We start from the raw sequence: 17,944 nt of genomic DNA on the forward strand, positions 1-17,944 counted from the left end.
ACATCAGCTGCAACCACCCTCCCAAGTCAAATGCCACCAAGAAGCAAGCTACAAGTCATTAGACCTAAGAAGTATTATAATGTACTTAGACTTAGGAAGTACATGAATCACCTCCCATTTTGTATGTTAGAAGGGGGAGATAGTTAGTTGGATGTTTTTGAACTTGTTAATGAATATGTGATATGCTTTTGGATGCTACAATGCTTATGGATGTAATGTGTTGGGTTGAACACAAATTTTTTTGTCAGACATGTTCATTAACAGTAATAACATGTTCATTGACAGTAATCACTTTGCACATAACAGTAATAACTTCTTCATTTCATTCCATATTAAAACATAGTCATTCATAGCTTGTTCATTACATTCCATAATATAACATATGAATAGCATTACAATCATCCCAGCTTGCACCTCCCCATTAAACCAGTTTATTCAATACAACATAGCCTAAAACTGAAAAAACAGAAAACATAACAACTACAACAAGTTTGAGGTTGCTGTTAGGATTGGCATTGTTGCTGATCATCTTCTTCCTGTCACCACTTAGGGCCTTGCATTTCAGTTTCAAAGTGTCCAACTTATTCAACAAACATCTTCTCTGCCCAGTCAAGTCATCAACCTCTCTCTTCAGTGAGTTCACTTTAGCCTTGATCAGCCTTTTGTCAAGAAGAAGTTGGTTAATCACCTCTTTCTGCCAATCTGTTCCATCTTCAGTGTCAACCCATTCAAAACACTTGCACCCCCTTGTCTCAGTAACAGGGTCATAGAATTTGCATGCCCTGAATTTCCTCCTTGGGTTCTCCCTAGTCCAAGATGTTAGCTTTGCAAAAGGCAGTCCACAATTGCATTTCTTCTGGTTTGGGGGAGATGAGCTATTCCAAGACATTTTACAACCTGCAAATACCAAAATAAGTGTCATTTACCAAACACTTTCATTACACAATGTGTTTTAGAGTTTATACTCAACCACACATACTCATTGTGGGGGTTGACCTCCGTAATGAGGATAACCAGGGGGTGGCCATGTCCCATTTTGCTTCATCCTGTGCTCTAATATACAGTCAGCCAAGAAACCAGGGTCATCTGTGCTCCCAACATGTATGGTATACATGTCCTTATTGAGTAACCTCCTAATCATCTTGAACACATCACCATCATCTTCTAAAGTCCAATACTTCCCTTTATATATATATTGAAATGTGGGATGCGGGAGGTCAATTGATCCTTCTACTGGATCTTCCATTTCACGAATTTGATCCTCAATTGCTATTGCTGTGTCCAACAAATTATGTTTGCCTACTTCATATTCAATGTCTATAACAACACTCAAGTACTTAAACCTGAATAACACCTTATTCTCCTCCATTACTGCATCAAGATTTCCAATAACAACTAATCAATGACAATCATGCATCCAACAAAACCCCAATTACCTAATCACCCTAATTTCCCCCAATTGTACAAACAAGGTTAATTCTACAATTGAAACCAAATAATTCGTGCTAAAAAAACAAACCCTAACTAACAATTCCGCCAATTTTCCCCAAATTAATTGCAATAAGAACCCTAATTTTAAAAATTCAGAAACCATACCTGCTGCGATTACAACTGTTGTATGTATGGGGGATTCGTCTGCAACTAGGGGATTTGATTTCGCTGCAAATTTTGAAGAAATTGAAGGAGATTTGTGGGTTTAATTTTGGGGAAGTGTTTACTCTGAAAAAATCGTGGACAATTTCAATTACAAAGGGAAAAGTAGCCGTTATTAGCCGTTGGGTGGGCCCAATGTCTTAAATTTCCACCGGATTTTCAAAATGAGTGGTCATCTGTGTGAAAATTTAATTTAATGGGTGGTTATTTTAATTTTTTTTTTTAGGTGGTTAAATTTAAAAGTGACTCTTTTTTGGGTGGTTATTTTCAGAATTTCCTAAATTTAATTTCAAATTGTAGATAAGCTGCTTTTTTTTTTTGAAACCGTAATCAAACTGAAATTAAATGCTCTCTTTGTGGCACTTATAAAAAACAACTATTTTACCAAATGCCACTAAGCAATTTCAAAATTCACCAAATGCCATCAACCTTTTCAAAATTCACCAAATGCCTCCGGGATTTAAAAAAATTCACCGAGTGCCATTACTGACTGACGGCCGTTAGTAGACCCCACCACTTGCCACGTGTCACTTTCTGATTGCTCCGTTTTAAAAAAAATTAAACAAAAATGAAAAAAATAAAAAAAAACCAAAAATATTTAAAAAAACTAAAAAAAAAATAATAATAAAAAAAACTCCAAACCCTAGCCACCACCCCACCAGCCCAACCATCCCTTGCTGCCGAAGCCAGCACTGAAAGGCACGCCGACGGTCGGCGAACCCCCACCCCTTTCCCGTCACGCCACCCACCCTAGCCCAAATCCCTAACCCGCGAAACCCCACCCCCTTCCTCCACCACCCGAAACCCCACCCCCCTTCCTCTCCCTCTCCGTTAGTTCACAACTGAGAACTAATTTTGTCAAGGCTGATTCCAAATCGGTCAAACTATTAGTCACAAACCCATGGTATTCGAATTGGATTTGGATTGAGTCGGCAAATTGAGCTAATTTCCTACCAACTTCTTGCAATCTGTCCGAGTTATCCGGTGCTGGCGGTCCAATCCCAGTTAATCGAAAAGCTGGAGGGCCTTCAGGGCGAAGCGCTAATGCTTGCATCAAAGTTGGCCATCGCATCCCTTCTTTCATACAGAAATCAATAACATGAACCTTCTTTTTGCCACTGAAAGCCTCCAAAATAGCCTGATTCGCCATGAAATGAGCGAATTTGAGATAGGGGCATGTCTCGTAGAAGTGCATCTGTAACATATCTGATAAATTTGTGAACTAACGGAGAAGGTGGGTGGCGCGACGGGGAAAGGGGAGGGGAAGGGATGGGGGTTTGCCGGCGTGCCTTCCAATGCTGGCTTCGGCGGCAAGGGATGGCTGGGGTGGTGGGCTGGTGGCTGGGGTTTGGGATTTTTTTTTTTTTTTTTTTTTTTTTTTTTTTTTCATAAAATGCCAAAAAGTACTTAAAAATTTCACCAAATGACATCGCGTTTTTCATAATTCACCAAATGCCAATGAGGTTTAGTATAATATCACCAAATGCCATTTTCGTTAGTTGACCCCACCACTTACCACGTGTCACCTTCTGATTGGTCCGTTTTTTTAAAAAAAAATTAAACAAAAATTTAAAAAAAAACCAAAATTTTTTTTAAAAAAATAATAAAAAAAACCCAAATCCCAGCCACTAGCCCATCCATCCCTTGCCGCCGAAGCCAACACCAGAATGCGCGCCGGCGGCCGACGGACCCCAACCTCTTCCCCTGCCCTCTCCCCGTCGCGCCACCCACCCTCGCCCAACCCCTAACCCGCGAAACCCCACCCCCCTTCCTCCACCACCCTAAACCCCAACCCCCTTCCTTTCCCTTTTCGATTTCCGGCCACCCCACCCAAAACACCCTTTCTCCCTCCCTCCTTTTCGTTTCCGGCCACCCACCCACCCACACAACCCAAAACCCCTTTTCGATTCATGGGTGCTCGTTTTTTGGCTCGAGTTCCGCTTGTTTTCTTTGCATGGTGTGTGTAATTTCTTCTTCTCATTGCAATGTAAGTATTTCCATGTATAATCCCTTGCTTCATTGTTGAATTTCATGCAAATTTGTGAAAAATTCGAAAACCCCCTTTGAAAATTCGATTTGGGGCTTTCTCGTGTGTTGCTTGTTTGATGAAATTGTTTGTCCCATGTGATTACATTCTTGATTGTGAGCATTTTGATAGTAATTTTGTAGAAAATGGTGAAGAAATGAGCATGTTGTGTTCTTGCCTTCGAGCTTGAACGCGGGTTGTAATGGTGGTGGAAAGATGACGTAGAGGGAATGAGGAAGGGGCAAGGTCGCCGACACGCGTGCCGGTGTAGGTCGCCGGCGTCAAGGGCTTCGGTCTTCGACGACAAGGAGGGACTTAGGGTGGGGTGGGTGGCCTGCCGGTGAGGGTGGTAGAGGGGTGGTGGGTGGGGTGTTTTCTTTTTTATTATTATTATTATTTTTTAAAAATTTGTTAAATATTTTTGGTTTTTTTTATGTTTGTTTAAATATTTATTTTTTAAAAAACAGATCAATCAAAAAGTGACGTGGCAAATGGTGAGGTCAAATAACGATCAACTAACGGATACTGACGGTCAACTAACGGAAATGACATTTGGTGATATTATACTAACTTTCAACATTTGGTGAATTTTTTAAATAGTAAGTGGCATTTTATAAAATAGCCGTTTTTTTTTAAATATTTTTGATTTTTTTTCTTTTTTTTTTAATTTTTTTTTAAAAAACGAACCTATCAGAAAGTAACACGTGGTAAGTGGTTGAGTTAACTAACGGTCAAATAACGGCTATCAATCATTAATGGCACTTGGTTAATTTTTTTAATAGGTTGAAGGCATTTGATGAATTTTGAATTGCTTGATGACATTTGGTGAAATAGCCGCTAGATTTATATTCAAACTCCATATAATACAAACTATAAATACCCAGAAATATCCAAGCAAATTCAATAAAACAACAATTACTTCCGTTTCAAAAAAAAAAAAAAAAAGAACTACTTTTTTTTTCAAATCTTTTTTCAAATCAATTGCAGTCCAAATTCTAAATATTAATGTAAACAAAATTAATTTTGTAACTGTAAATAAATACAGGTATTAAGTTAATTTACCGATTTATATGAGAAATTCAATAAATCAGCATAAATTAAAATTAAAATTAAAATCAAAACCAAAATAGAAAATAAGATGATTTTCTATACTCCACTATAAAATCGATTATTTTCTGGGTTAAAAAAAATAGAAAGAACCCTCAGCTAATCATAGAGTAAAAAATCGATCATGAATTGATCAGAATTAGCATGGTATAATATTACATCACTGGGATTTATTATAATAAAAAAAATAATCAAAGTTGTAAAGATCAAAAACCAATATTAAAAAAAAGTTGAGAAGGAAGAAATGATAAACTCAGATAAATGTTGGAAATATTTCAATTCCTTGATCTCCACAAAGGAAATCTCGTAATGAGCTGGGATTATAAGCATTTATCATCATCGCAAAACAATTTCCCCATTTTTCTTCAATAATACAAATAAATAAATCTATTAAATCCCATAAAACAAACTACTTAAATAATCAAATAACACCCAAGAAAAAAAGAAAAGAAGAAGAAAAAGTTTCTCCAGAAAATAGAACAAAGAAGAAGAAACTTGTAATTGTTCAGCAGAAATGCTGTAAGTTTTATAGTTGTATAAAGAGGCGATGAGAAGAAGGTAGGCGATAGGGTAAGGGTTTATCTCTCTTTCTCTCTCCTTAAGTGAAATTACATCATTATCCTTTTAAGTATTGGACTTTTGAAATTCAGAATTTGAGCCCAATGTAATTGTACTGTGTAATGTGTAGCCCAATGTGAGTAGTGGTTGGTTTGTTATAGATGATAGTCCATAGATTAAATTGGACCAAAATTTGGCATTCTCTTCTTCCATGTCTAAACTCTAAATTTATACAACCCGACCCGATCCAAATGCTTTGAAATCGATCCATTTGACTCATTTATCATATTTTGTACTCCCTTTGTCCATATTATACTTCCTATTTTACTATTTTGGAGATCCAAAATGTTGTTCTTGTTTCTATTTTTTGGATAGTATGTAAAGATCATTATAGCCTCACTTTTTATAACTTTATTCATTGAACTTCCTAATTTACCCTTAAATTATCCATTTGCCTTGTACTTGTTTCCACTTTCTCTCTCTACCTTTTGTCTATAATTGTAGTTTTTCACTTTTTTCCCCTAAATTATTCACTTGTCTTGTACTTTTGTCTAATGATACGTGTCGTTTACCGTATAAAATTAAATATTTATTTTCCTAACTTAACCTTCAAAAATATTAACAAATAGTAAAAGGGTAAGCAAGGGTCGATCTCACGAGGAGACTTTTCATTGTCCTCAATGAAAAAGAAATGAAGAAAAAGGAAAAGGTACTTAGCTGGTTAAGTTCAGAATATTTGAGATCCTGCTGCTTATCAATATTGATTTCTCTTCATACCCGACAGGTGCATCATTTATTTTTGAATAAGAGCTCAATACTAACTGCTAAGTTTTTCATCTTCTTCAATCCTTATGACCAGAACTAGCTGAGTTGGGTTATTAGCTGGGAGTCTGCCTATTGGCTTAAAAATTGACTGGTTGCAGCAAGCACAAAAAGAAAACCAGGCAGAACAGTTAGCATATATCAAAGACTCTTAAATCATCTGTTCTTGTAACTTTTGTGGCTCTGATTTATTATTTTTTTTTTTAGAAAAACAGGTGACACAAACTAACTGACATTACAGAAAAGGAAAGCAATACAATATAACAAAACTGAAAGCAATTAAAAAAATAAACTAGGAAAAGAACAAGAATAGCCTTAGGTTGCCTCCCAAGTAGCTCCTTTGGTTTACGTCATTGGCTCGACGTACTTCCTCATATTCCTTAAAAACACAGCTCATTTAGGGCATCAAAAAACAATTGCTCAAGCCCTACATTGTTGACCATCTCATCTAATAACATCTCTACATTTTCAACTCCAATATGTGCAAGATGATAAGAAACATGGTTAGTAGCACCCGTTTCTTCAAGTGAACCTTGTTCATCGAAAACATTAATGTTAATCGTCTGACCATTATTTCCTAAGGTGACACTGCCATTAGCTACATCAATTAATGCCTTTGCAATCTGTAAAAATGGCCTTCCCAACAAAATTTCAAAAATATTCTCCATATTAATAACATAAAAATCGACAAGGAAAAACAGGTGTTTAACTTGAGTCAAAACATTTTCCAAGCAACCATTAAACGACACACTATTTCCGTTAGCCATGTAAATAATTTCATTTGTGCTCTTCAAGGGTCCTAATACAATCTGATCATACATAGAAGACGGTAAAATATTGACTGAAGATCCTAAATCTAATACACACTCATGAAGACCAGCCTTTCCAATTTTGCAGTGAATAGAAAACAAACCAGGATCATCGCATTTAGGAGAGGGTGCACAAAATTCAGATTCCTCACTAGTCTCATTGAGAAAAGTATCTAATAATAACTTATATTTAGGAACCATTTTCACAGCACTTAATAAAGGGATTCTATTTCCTTGCACCACTTTAAGACTCAAACTACTTCTATTCTCACTTTCTAAAGACTCATCAATAGAGATTCTACTATGTTTAAACACAGCGTTTGCTTTTGGGTTTGGAAAAGGTTGAGCTGGGAGTTTTCCTGTCAATTTAGTCTCTAAGTTACTTAAAAAAGTGCAAATGTGGCCTAATTGCGTGTCAAGTTGTTGAGTAGGTTTTGTCTTCCATTTTATCCTACCATAAACACACGACAAAATATTAAGTATCAATATTAAAAAAAATAGCTATAAAATAAAATACTAACATAAACTAAGAACTAAAATTATAAAAGTAAATAAATTCCTAAAATAATAAACAAAAGGCAATAATAATACTAATACTAGGGACCAAAAATATGGTATATTATGCACTTATCATCTAACTTTTTTCCACTTTTAATGTACTGTACTTCATCCAATTTCTCCTCCCATTTTATAAATACCGTGAAACACATACAAGAACTATATGTTGGGACGGAGGGAGTAATTATTTAAACGATTCAAGCCACTCAAACCAAATGACCCACTTAACCCAAAATCTTATCCGAACCCAATCCGTTGACTCGAATTGACAGGTTTAGCCCTTGTACCCCTTCAAATGATAAGCAAGCAGGATATATTGTTTATAAAATAATATCGCTCCTATATTACACCCCAAAAAATTAAAGTATAATACTCCCTCCATTTTTTTTAAATGCATCACTTTGATTTTTGCACTATTCACCTATCATAGTTGATTTAATATTTTCACCTCTATAAAATAAATAAATGTTATTATATAATATATCATTACATTAGTCATAATGTCTAGTTTCATAATATAATTTTGTTACAATTTTTACTAATATACAATTAAAGATATTAATAGTCAAAGATGCGTCTCGGCAATTGTGCCGATCAAACTGATGCAAATAGAAAAAAATCAGAGGGAGTATACTAGTCCTATCAATATTGTGGTATGTAGTTTCACTTTGTCCTAAGGCCTTGTTCACTTCACCTTAAAAAAAAAATTACTCGTATCAAGTGAAAGTAATTCCAATTCAGTAAAAAAAAGTTCACTTTAGCAAAAATAATATCATTTCAATAAAAATAATTTCAGTTAAGTGAAAATCAGTAACTTTAAAGAAGAAATACAACATAGAATCAGTAAAAATAATTTCAGTTCAGCAAAATTAATTTCAGTTTAGTAAAATTAATTTAAGTTCAAAAATATAATTTTTGTTCAGCACAATTAAAAAATAAATAATTTAAGTTCAAAAAAAATAATTTCTCACTAAGCTATTACAAATAATCATTCTGGGAGTCTTCTCCAAATCTCCAACGCATTACCAAGTTGTAGGAGAGTACGACTAGTAGGATTAAAGTTTCTTGATGAAATCTGTCATCCTATTGGACATTTCACATTTGGTCTTGGATACTTAATGTTTATGATAGTATATACTATGTCTTACTAAATCAACATGAAGTTACGATATACTACGTACATACAATCTGATCTACAACGACTTTGTAATTTTGTATCTGTTAAGGCAAGGTGATGAAAATCATGAATGTAACTTTTCTAATACCTTTGTTTTTCCTTTTAAAATTACCTTAGGGCATGCTTGGATTGAGGGAGATGTATTACTAGGGTAATAAAAGTCTTATTAAGCAAAATGAAAATGAATATAAGGAAGGAAGAGATATTGATGGTGTGATTATAAGGAAAATTATATAGTGATAATATGGTATGAGGTGAAGAAAGAGGAACTAATACCCTCATTTTGGGGATAATAGTTAAAATAGGAGGAGGGTGGGTAACTATTACTCTCATTATGAAGATAATAATTCCTCCATCTCTCTCTTTTCCTCATGACACAACTATCTTATTTCATTTGTAAACACCTTGTTTCCTACAACAACATTTCTAATTACTTATATTTTTTCAACTTTGACTTTTATTACCCCCAATCCAAACATGCCCTAAATGTAGATATGTATAAAGAAACTTTTTGGAAAATGTGAATGACTGTAAGATTATAGATTTTAATGAATTGTATAAACCTATCTACTTAAGTAAAAACATCATAGTAATTGTCAGGAAAAATTATACATTGATACGGCTACATATCACAGTAAAAGATACATAATGAGTAGCTTCACCAACTATACCAAACAACTTTTGTTTATTATTACATCCCTTTCTATGATCTTTACACATTAATTTTTTTAATATTATTTATCACAAACTATTAGGTGCGTCAGTCTGCACCCAATTATTTGTGCGGCAACTAGGTTTCTTTCACTTGCAACTGTAATATAATCACAGCCTCATCAGACCTCAGTTTCTCTCTCCTCATTTCAACTTCAATGGTAGACCACAATGAAGGAGTATATTTATTAGTGAAAATATCAATCTCTGATTCGTCATTGCCGGAATAAATCAACGATTCAAGCTTTGAGAAGTTCATTGCCGACGAACTTCGTAATCTCTGATGGGTCTGAAATCGGTGTCAATTTCAGACTAGGATATGCGGGAGAGATTTTGATTGAATTGGTGACGATGTGAAGCGGTGAGATTTTGTATTGTTTTGATTTTCGATATTATTGTTTTGGTTAAAGAGGATGATGTGTTCGATGGAGGAGTTGGTGGTGGTGGACATTGTGGCACGGGTCGTGAAGGTGGCACAGGTTGTGGTGGTGGAGAAGGAAATGCGGCGGAGGAGAGGGCGGCGAAGTGGGTGGTGGGGTGGTGAAGAGTGGGCGAAGTTGTCTTCCACATCAATCTGAATTAATTAGACTATTTTTATTAAGTGAAACCTTTTTAAGACTAATTTCGAAGAAGCAATTGTGAATCGACAAATGATGTTTCTTACGCTAGAGCAGTCCAGTTGCTCTGCTGTTGTTGCCTAAAGCATTTCAATTTGGGGTTATTGAGTTTGAGTGAGGGAGTGAGTTGGTGGGTGTGGAGTGTGGGACATTTTATTTGTTTGTTATTAATGCGCAATAAACCCCATTCTCATTTGAAACAGAGAGAAAGAAAGAGAAGAAGAGGGGGAAAGAGGAGAAAGAAGGAAATAAAAATATATTGTATGTTGTCAATCATATTAGCTAACAAATGATGCATATCATCAGCCATTAAATGCATATATCAGCCAATTGATGTTTGATATTAGTCAACATTAGGGACATATCAGACATTAATAAAAACGTATCAATCAACACAAGGAACATATCAGTCAACAAATGAAACATATCAGCTAACAAAAGGAACATATCATCATCCAACAAAAGATACATATTAGCCAACAGAAGGAACATATCAACAAAAAAATGAAGCATATCAACCAACAAAAGGATGAAATCAGCAAACAAAAGCAACAGGTAAGCCAACAAAAGCAACAGGTAAGCCAACAAAATAAACACATCAGCCAACACAATGAAACATATAAGCCAACAATTAAAAAAACACAATGAAATTTATAAGCTAACAATTAAAATATACATATCAACCAACAAAATAAAGATACAAGCCAAATAAAGAAACATATCAGCCAACAAAAGGAACATATCATCTAACAAAATAAATACATCAGCCAATACAATGAAATATATTAGCCAACACATGAAACATATCAGCCAACAAGTAAAATATATCAGCCAGCGGGCCGTACGCATAATTTGCGTGTGACAGTCTGCACCCAATATCTTTTTATTATTTATATGTAAGAATAATTTATGTGAGGCCGAGTTAGATTTATTTCAATATATATAGTTTTTGAAATATTAACTTTAAAATTTTGTACAATAATAAAATCCAAGATAATATACCTAAGCGGTTGAGTTCATACCTAGAATTAGAGATATATGTTGAAAGTCATACAATGACAAACGTGAATAAACTAAGTGTAAAAAAATTAGCTTAAAGAAAAGAGGTAGCAATAAATTAGAATTACACGATATGTATCTATCGAAAGAATATAAAGGCAAATGACACGAAGACAACTAGACAAGTTATAAACGTAGAAGTACACGTAACTTTAACATCCCACAATATATGTTGCATGATGAATTTGTGACCAAAATCGACAAATCATGATGAGACTTGCATGATATGCTACCACTATAGCTAGCACTGTCAAAACGGTTTGACAGTTCGGTTTCGGTTCGGTTTGAAATCGGTTCGGTTTGAAATCGGGTCGGTTTGAAATCGGTTTAAATGTCTAACGGGTCGGTTTCGGTTCGGTTTAAATAATTATCGGTTCGGTTCGGTTTCGGTTTATTCTTGAACGGTTTAAATTCGGTTCGGGTTCTAAACGGTTCGGTTTGTAAACGGTTCGGTGCAAACGGGTTGCGGTTTGTTAACGGTTCGGTGTAAACGGTCTTTAACCCGATTTAAATTCGGTTCGGGTTGTAAACGGTCCGGGTAGTAAACGGTTCGGTGCAGACGGGTTGCGGTTTGTTAACGGTTTGGTGTAAACGGTTTTTAACCCGGTTTAAATTTGGTTCGGGTTGTAAATGGTCCGGGATGTAAACAGTCCGGGTTGTAAACGGTTCGATGCAGACGGGTTGCGGTTTGTTAACGGTTTGGTGTAAACGGTTTTTAACTCGGTTTAAATTCGGTTCGGGTTGTAAACGGTACGGGTTGTAAATAGTCCCGGTAGTAAACGGTTTGGTGCAAACGGGTTGCGGTTTATTAATGGTTCGGTGTAAATGGTGATTATACCGGTTCAAACAGTTTCAGGTTGGAAACGGTTCGGTTCTTTTTTGGTGTAGTTTTATTTTAGTTCGGTTATAACTGGTTCGGTTCGTTCACGGGTTTGGTTCTTCTATGATTTAACATTATTTAGATCGGTTTTATTTCAGATTTACTAAATTACGGTTCGAGTCTAGATCTGTTTTTGATTTCAAAAAATTTTGTACTACTTTCTAACTTTTTGCTAGTTAACAAGTTTTATATCAAGCCGAGACTTCATCACTTCATATTGAGGCATCATATTATATGCAAATTCTCATTATTTTTATAAATACATATCATGTTATGATTCAAGTTTAGCCATACTGATCTTACTAGTTTATTACGAAGTAGATTATAAAAGTTTAGTGCATTAATGTATTATTGTTTTACTATCAGATTATTATCTGCTTCTGATTTGATCATTTAGTTAACAGTGTCATAATCATGATTTGATGAGTTGTTGTAACATCGAAATTTGCAATTTGGTATTCGATTCTTAATTAGTCAACAAGACTGATAATTAAGGCTCGTTTATCATTATATATTTGCATAAAGTTATATATGAAGATATTACAAAGTAGTTTGATTTATACAATATAATGAAAGAACACATTAATGAAGAAGAAGGTAATATTGATTCTATATCCTTTACTGGTTTACCCCTAAGGCTTAAGTCACTAATTAGTAATTAGTAATTATTTAATTAGACTAACAAGTTAATAAGAAAGACTAACTTTTAACTTAAGTCTAACATATCAAATACTGAAATGGTATTAGTATATTACCGAGTAGGATAGTCCAGTACACTATTATTCTATTATGCAGCTATGCTAAATTGACAATTGCTTATATACTATATAGTCATATTACGATATTAGTCAATCACTCATGTAGTCATAACACATTTCTAATTAAGTAATTTGTATTTATGTACTAATCTACTAGTCAATTATATCATTTATAAGTTTACACGATTACAAGTGTATTGCTTATACGTACAAATCCGTAATATTACTAGCTCTCTAAGATATGACGTCATTATATTATTAAACGGTCTTCGATTTTTTTATTAATTGCAACGCTAGACATTTACACGCTAACTGATTCACATTTTATAATCTAAAGAACTTAATATTTTAATGTGTGTGTTAAAAAAATTTATAAAAAATTAAAAACTGATATTATGTAGGTGTATATCGTTTTATCGGGATTCGAGAAATGTAATTAGTTTTTTTTTTGAAACCATGTAATTAATCAATTGTATAAAAGTTTGTTTAATGTTGTTAAACAAAAATTAAAAATTTTGATTATTACAAAGTGGAAAATTGATTTTATTTTTTGGTTGACAATTTCTTCAAAATATGAATGGTGGGAAATTTCCCTCCAAAAACCAAAAGGAAAAACAAATTTTAGATTTAGAATTTAGATATTTTGAGTTAGAATTTCCCTCCCAAAATAAGAAAAAAACCCTAGCTTCCTTCTCTTCCTTGATTCTCAGCCGTCATATATAAGTTTTTTTTTTCCCATCTTTCTTTCTTCTTTCGTTCTTAGCTTCTTTCTTCCAGTTCTTTCTTCCAGTTCTTTCTTCCAATCTCCAAGCTCAGCACCTTCTTTCAATCTCTCTCTAGCTACTCTCAAGCTAAGTTGAAGGTAAATTTATACTTACTCAAGCTAATCTCGATTTTTTTTCCGATTGTTCATGATTTTGATTGTTTCCGATTTTTTTTCTGTTTTTTTTTTTTTTTTTTTTTGTTTTTAGCAATTTATACGATTTTACAACCATACCATCCCAGCTATATGATTTTGTGATATACTATACTTCGTATTAATCAATTACATGTATTTTTTCACTAATTAATTTCTTATACATTATCTGTATTCTAAAATTGTTTAATAGCTGAGATTAGTGGTGTTACTGGAATCTTATTGGTAGTAATGTGTTAAAGATTTCCTCAAGTTTAATCATCTGAAGAAGTATTTGTGAATAATACAAGATGTGAGATTGATCCTTGTTAGAATTTTATTTTTAACAATCTTCTGCTGCATTTAGACTTATAGATTAGGAAACTCTTAGCTAGAACAAAAGACCACTTACTGAAATGTAAAATTCAGATGTAAAATAGAAAGACCACCCTATTATTCAGATGGTCATTCATTTTAAACTCAGATGTGAATTCCACTGCTGGCTTTGGTTATGTGAGGTTATGGTTATGTGAGGTTAGCAGTCTTGTTTTGGGATCTTGGTTGGGGGTCATATATTTCTGAATTCTTGCTGTTTGAGTGGTTTACACCAATGTCTGTTCCTTTTATTTATTAAATTTCATCTTTTCCCCCTGCTTTCCTATCTCAGACGTTATCTTGACATTTTGTTTTTTGTTTTTTGTAGTATATCAATCCAATTGTACAAAATTCACAGCATCCTCTGAAAGCAAACTTATTGTATGCAATTGAAAGGATTTTGAAGCTCTCAGTGCCAAATTTGTACGTTTGGCTGTGCATGTTCTATTGCCTTTTCCACCACTGGTGATTTGATTGCTACATCTCCATCAATCATATTGTACCTTTGACTAGTGTAATAGGAATGGGTCCATTGAAAAACATGATCAATCATCTTAAATTGAATAGAGGTAATCTATGTTAGCTTGAGCGGAAGTGGAGAATGGGTCGGACAAAGGTTAAATTCATGTTTAAATGTTTAATGGTGGGACTAATATAATACTAGTAATAAAGTTAAGTCCTTTTTTTACGAATTCATGTTCAATAATGAGGAGTCCTCAGAGGGTTGTTTCCTCTATAAAGATTAAAGAGTATGAACAAAGTTTGCTATTAGGCTATTAGCCATAGCAAACTAATTTGTACTCTGAGCAAAGAACAACTCTTGTAAATATATTGCGTGAGGTTTGTAAATATATTGATTCTTCAGACTCTAGACTCACTCAATTTGAGCATGCTCTTCATGAGGTTAACTGTGTGTTTAATGGAAAGTTACGTCTTGATGTTGTGACTCGTTGGAATGCCACATATACGATGCTTCGAAAAGCTTTGGAAGCCAAGGAAGCCTTGAAATTGGTTATTGATAGGTTTATGGGTTATGAATTCAAACTTTCGAATGATGAATGGGATACCCTTACTAAAATATGTAATTTCCTAAAGCCATTTCATGAGATCACTGTATTATTTTCTGGTTCAGAATATCCTACTGCAAATTTGTATTTTGCTAGTGTTTTAAAAATTGAGCACACAATAAGTAAAGCCCATATAGATTCTAAACTTGCACCCATGGCAAAAGTTATGCTTGAAAAGTTTGAGGGCTATTGGGATGAATATAGTTTGATCCTTTCAATTGCTATTGTTCTTGATCCTCGTTATAAGCTTGTTCGAGTGACGAAGATGTTAAAAGTGCTTTATGTTGATGAGGCATGTGTTGAAAAGGCGAAAGTGATTAAAGATGCTCTTTTGGAGTTGTATAACTTTTATTCTTCTATGTCTTTCGGTTTTACATCAAGTACAATTGCTCCACCAGCCATTTCAGCTGTTATCGATAATTCAAATAGTCACTTGGATGATGATATATTCAAGGTAATCAATTTCTGTTTATTATGGTTTACAAAATTAATAATTGTATGTTTTAATTTTATTATTTAATAAAAGCATTTTGTTTGAACTTTTCTAGTATGTTGATAATGATGATGATGATGAGGATGACTCATCAAATCGGCCATCGATGGAGATTGATTCTTATTTGTGTACTCCTCGGCAACCAATTTATGAAGGGCAGAAGTACGATGTTCTTAAGTATTGGGAATCTCAAATTACTGTGTACCCCATATTAGCTGTTATGGCTAGGGATGTTTTGGCCATTCCTATTACATCGGTAGCCTCAGAGTCTTCTTTTAGCATGGGTGGTCGTATTTTAAACAAGTATAGGAGTGCGCTTTTGCCTAAGAATGTCGAGGCGTTGGTGACCACACAAAACTGGTTACGTGGTTATGATTGTGATATTGAAGAAGACGTCCTTGAAATTGGTAAACAAGTGATAGATGAAAGTGTTGCATCTAATTAAGAAGACGTGATGTTGTATTGTAGTGAACTAGTGATGTTTAATATATATTGTGTTGCTTCATTGTTAAAATGTTTTAATTTCATAGAACAAGTATTAATAGTTTTAGTCACATTACATATTGATATGTTGTTCCTTATTTGTCTCGAATTATTTATTATTTCTGTCCCGCTAAATATTCATCTTGACCTGCAACCGACTCGCCCCTTAAATGATTTGCATCGACCCACACTGACACGCCCAATAACCACTCTTAGTAGTAAGTAGTTTGTAAACGGTTCGATTTATAAGAATTCGGTTCATAAACAGTTCGGTTTATAAGCGGTTCGGTTTATAAACGGTTCGGTTTGTAAACGGTTCGGTTTGTAAACGGTTCGGTTTATAACGGTTCGGTTTATAACGGTTTTTATGACGGTTTAAACGGTTTCGGTTTGTAAACAGTTCGGTTTATTTTCGGTTTGGTTTCCTTTCCGGTTCGGTTTAGATTTGGTTCGGTTCTAAAACGGTTTAACGTTATTCGGATCGATTCGGTTTCGGGTTTACTAAAATGCGGTTCGGGTCGGTTTTCGGTTTCAAAAAATCGGTTTTTAATCGGTTCGGTTCTCATTCGGATCGGTTTGAATCGGTTCGGTTTCACCGGTTCGGTTCGGTTTTTGACAGTGCTAACTATAGCCATGAAGTGATGAAGCAAATATGGAAAGTTAGTTTATATTTCAGTTCCAATAATGTAACCCATTTCTCCAATTTTGTCTTCTTTGGAGCCTTATTCCCCACTTTGATTGGACATCTTTAATACTATCATTAGTAATTAGACACCACTAATACTATCATTAGTAATCTTATATATTGGGAAAACAGATAACCTAAAGCATGTCGGCATAATAGGAGTAATAATTTTAAATGAAGTCAATTAAAGAGGACTATGAGTGGGACCTATAATTTTCTAATTCGACGGCGATGAATGTTTTGATCTATCTGACCCTTTTCATCAGATGGTTGAAAAGGACTATCTATCCGTTAGTGAGAGAATGTAACAAAAATTACTTATGAAAAAATCTCGACAGTATGAGTAAATCATAAGTATGGTGGGTAATGGGGCATTAACTTTAATCAGGTTAATGATGGTAAATATATGTATTACTATGGTCATCTATACAAAAAATATATCTTAAGGTGTGAATATCAACATCTCTCTTGTGTAAGTTAGGCCTAATTTGTATGCATATAACGTAATTTGTGGCCATGGAGCATCAATATGATTATAGTAATTTAAGTCGAAATCAATTGTTTTTAAGGTGTCAAAGAGGACAAAAATAAAACAATAGATACAACAATATTGTATTGCTTATGTTGGCAAATTACACAGTAACATGACGATGCAATGCAATTAAAGGTCAACAGTAACTTTGACCAAATATAGTAAAACAATGCAAATTTAACAAAAGCTTCACAATTATATGTCATAATCATGACCAACGAAATCTTAATTTAACATTGATCTCTTTATTTATAATTTTATTTTTCTCTGCGACTTTGAATAAAAAAACCAATTGTCAATCAATCTAATAACATCTTACTGTGATACCCTAGCACCATATATACTCGTTGCTTTGTTGAATTGGTTTTACGAGTGAATTTAGTCTAAGTTAAGCATAGATCCATCTAAAAAGCGCGTTTCCTGTAAGGTTGGTCACAACTTGTGGCCGGCTGACATAGTGACACACACTAAAATACTGATCGGATAATCTCTAACAGAGCGAGTAACTCCCTAATCAATTAAATAACTCTGATCACACAATATAACCAACCACATATTAAATATTGTGCCACCTAAAACCATCGAATTAAAAGTACAATGATCAAAGTCGTGGAATCATCGTAATATTTCTAGTGATTCAATCTCTCTTATAATACAAATCCACTTTAACACGTGTTAT

At 34.1% G+C, this 17,944-nt stretch overlaps 1 protein-coding gene across 1 annotated transcript; it reads right to left on the bottom strand.

The window, feature by feature from the left end:
• Positions 1–6,546: 6,546 nt before the first annotated feature.
• Positions 6,547–7,176, bottom strand: LOC110735900. The gene has a single exon (XM_021916077.1). It carries the CDS (start codon positions 7,174–7,176, stop codon positions 6,547–6,549), a length of 630 nt encoding a protein of 209 aa, XP_021771769.1.
• Between the last annotated feature and the right edge of the window lie 10,768 nt (positions 7,177–17,944).

The sequence above is a fragment of the Chenopodium quinoa genome, unplaced genomic scaffold (assembly GCF_001683475.1).
Source record: "Chenopodium quinoa cultivar QQ74 unplaced genomic scaffold, ASM168347v1, whole genome shotgun sequence".
Classification (NCBI taxonomy): Eukaryota; Viridiplantae; Streptophyta; class Magnoliopsida; order Caryophyllales; family Amaranthaceae; genus Chenopodium; species Chenopodium quinoa.

Coding starts and splice junctions, on each gene's coding strand:
- LOC110735900 (XM_021916077.1), bottom strand. CDS start 7,176: ATGGTTCCTAAATATAAGTTATTATTAGATACTTTTCTCAATGAGACT.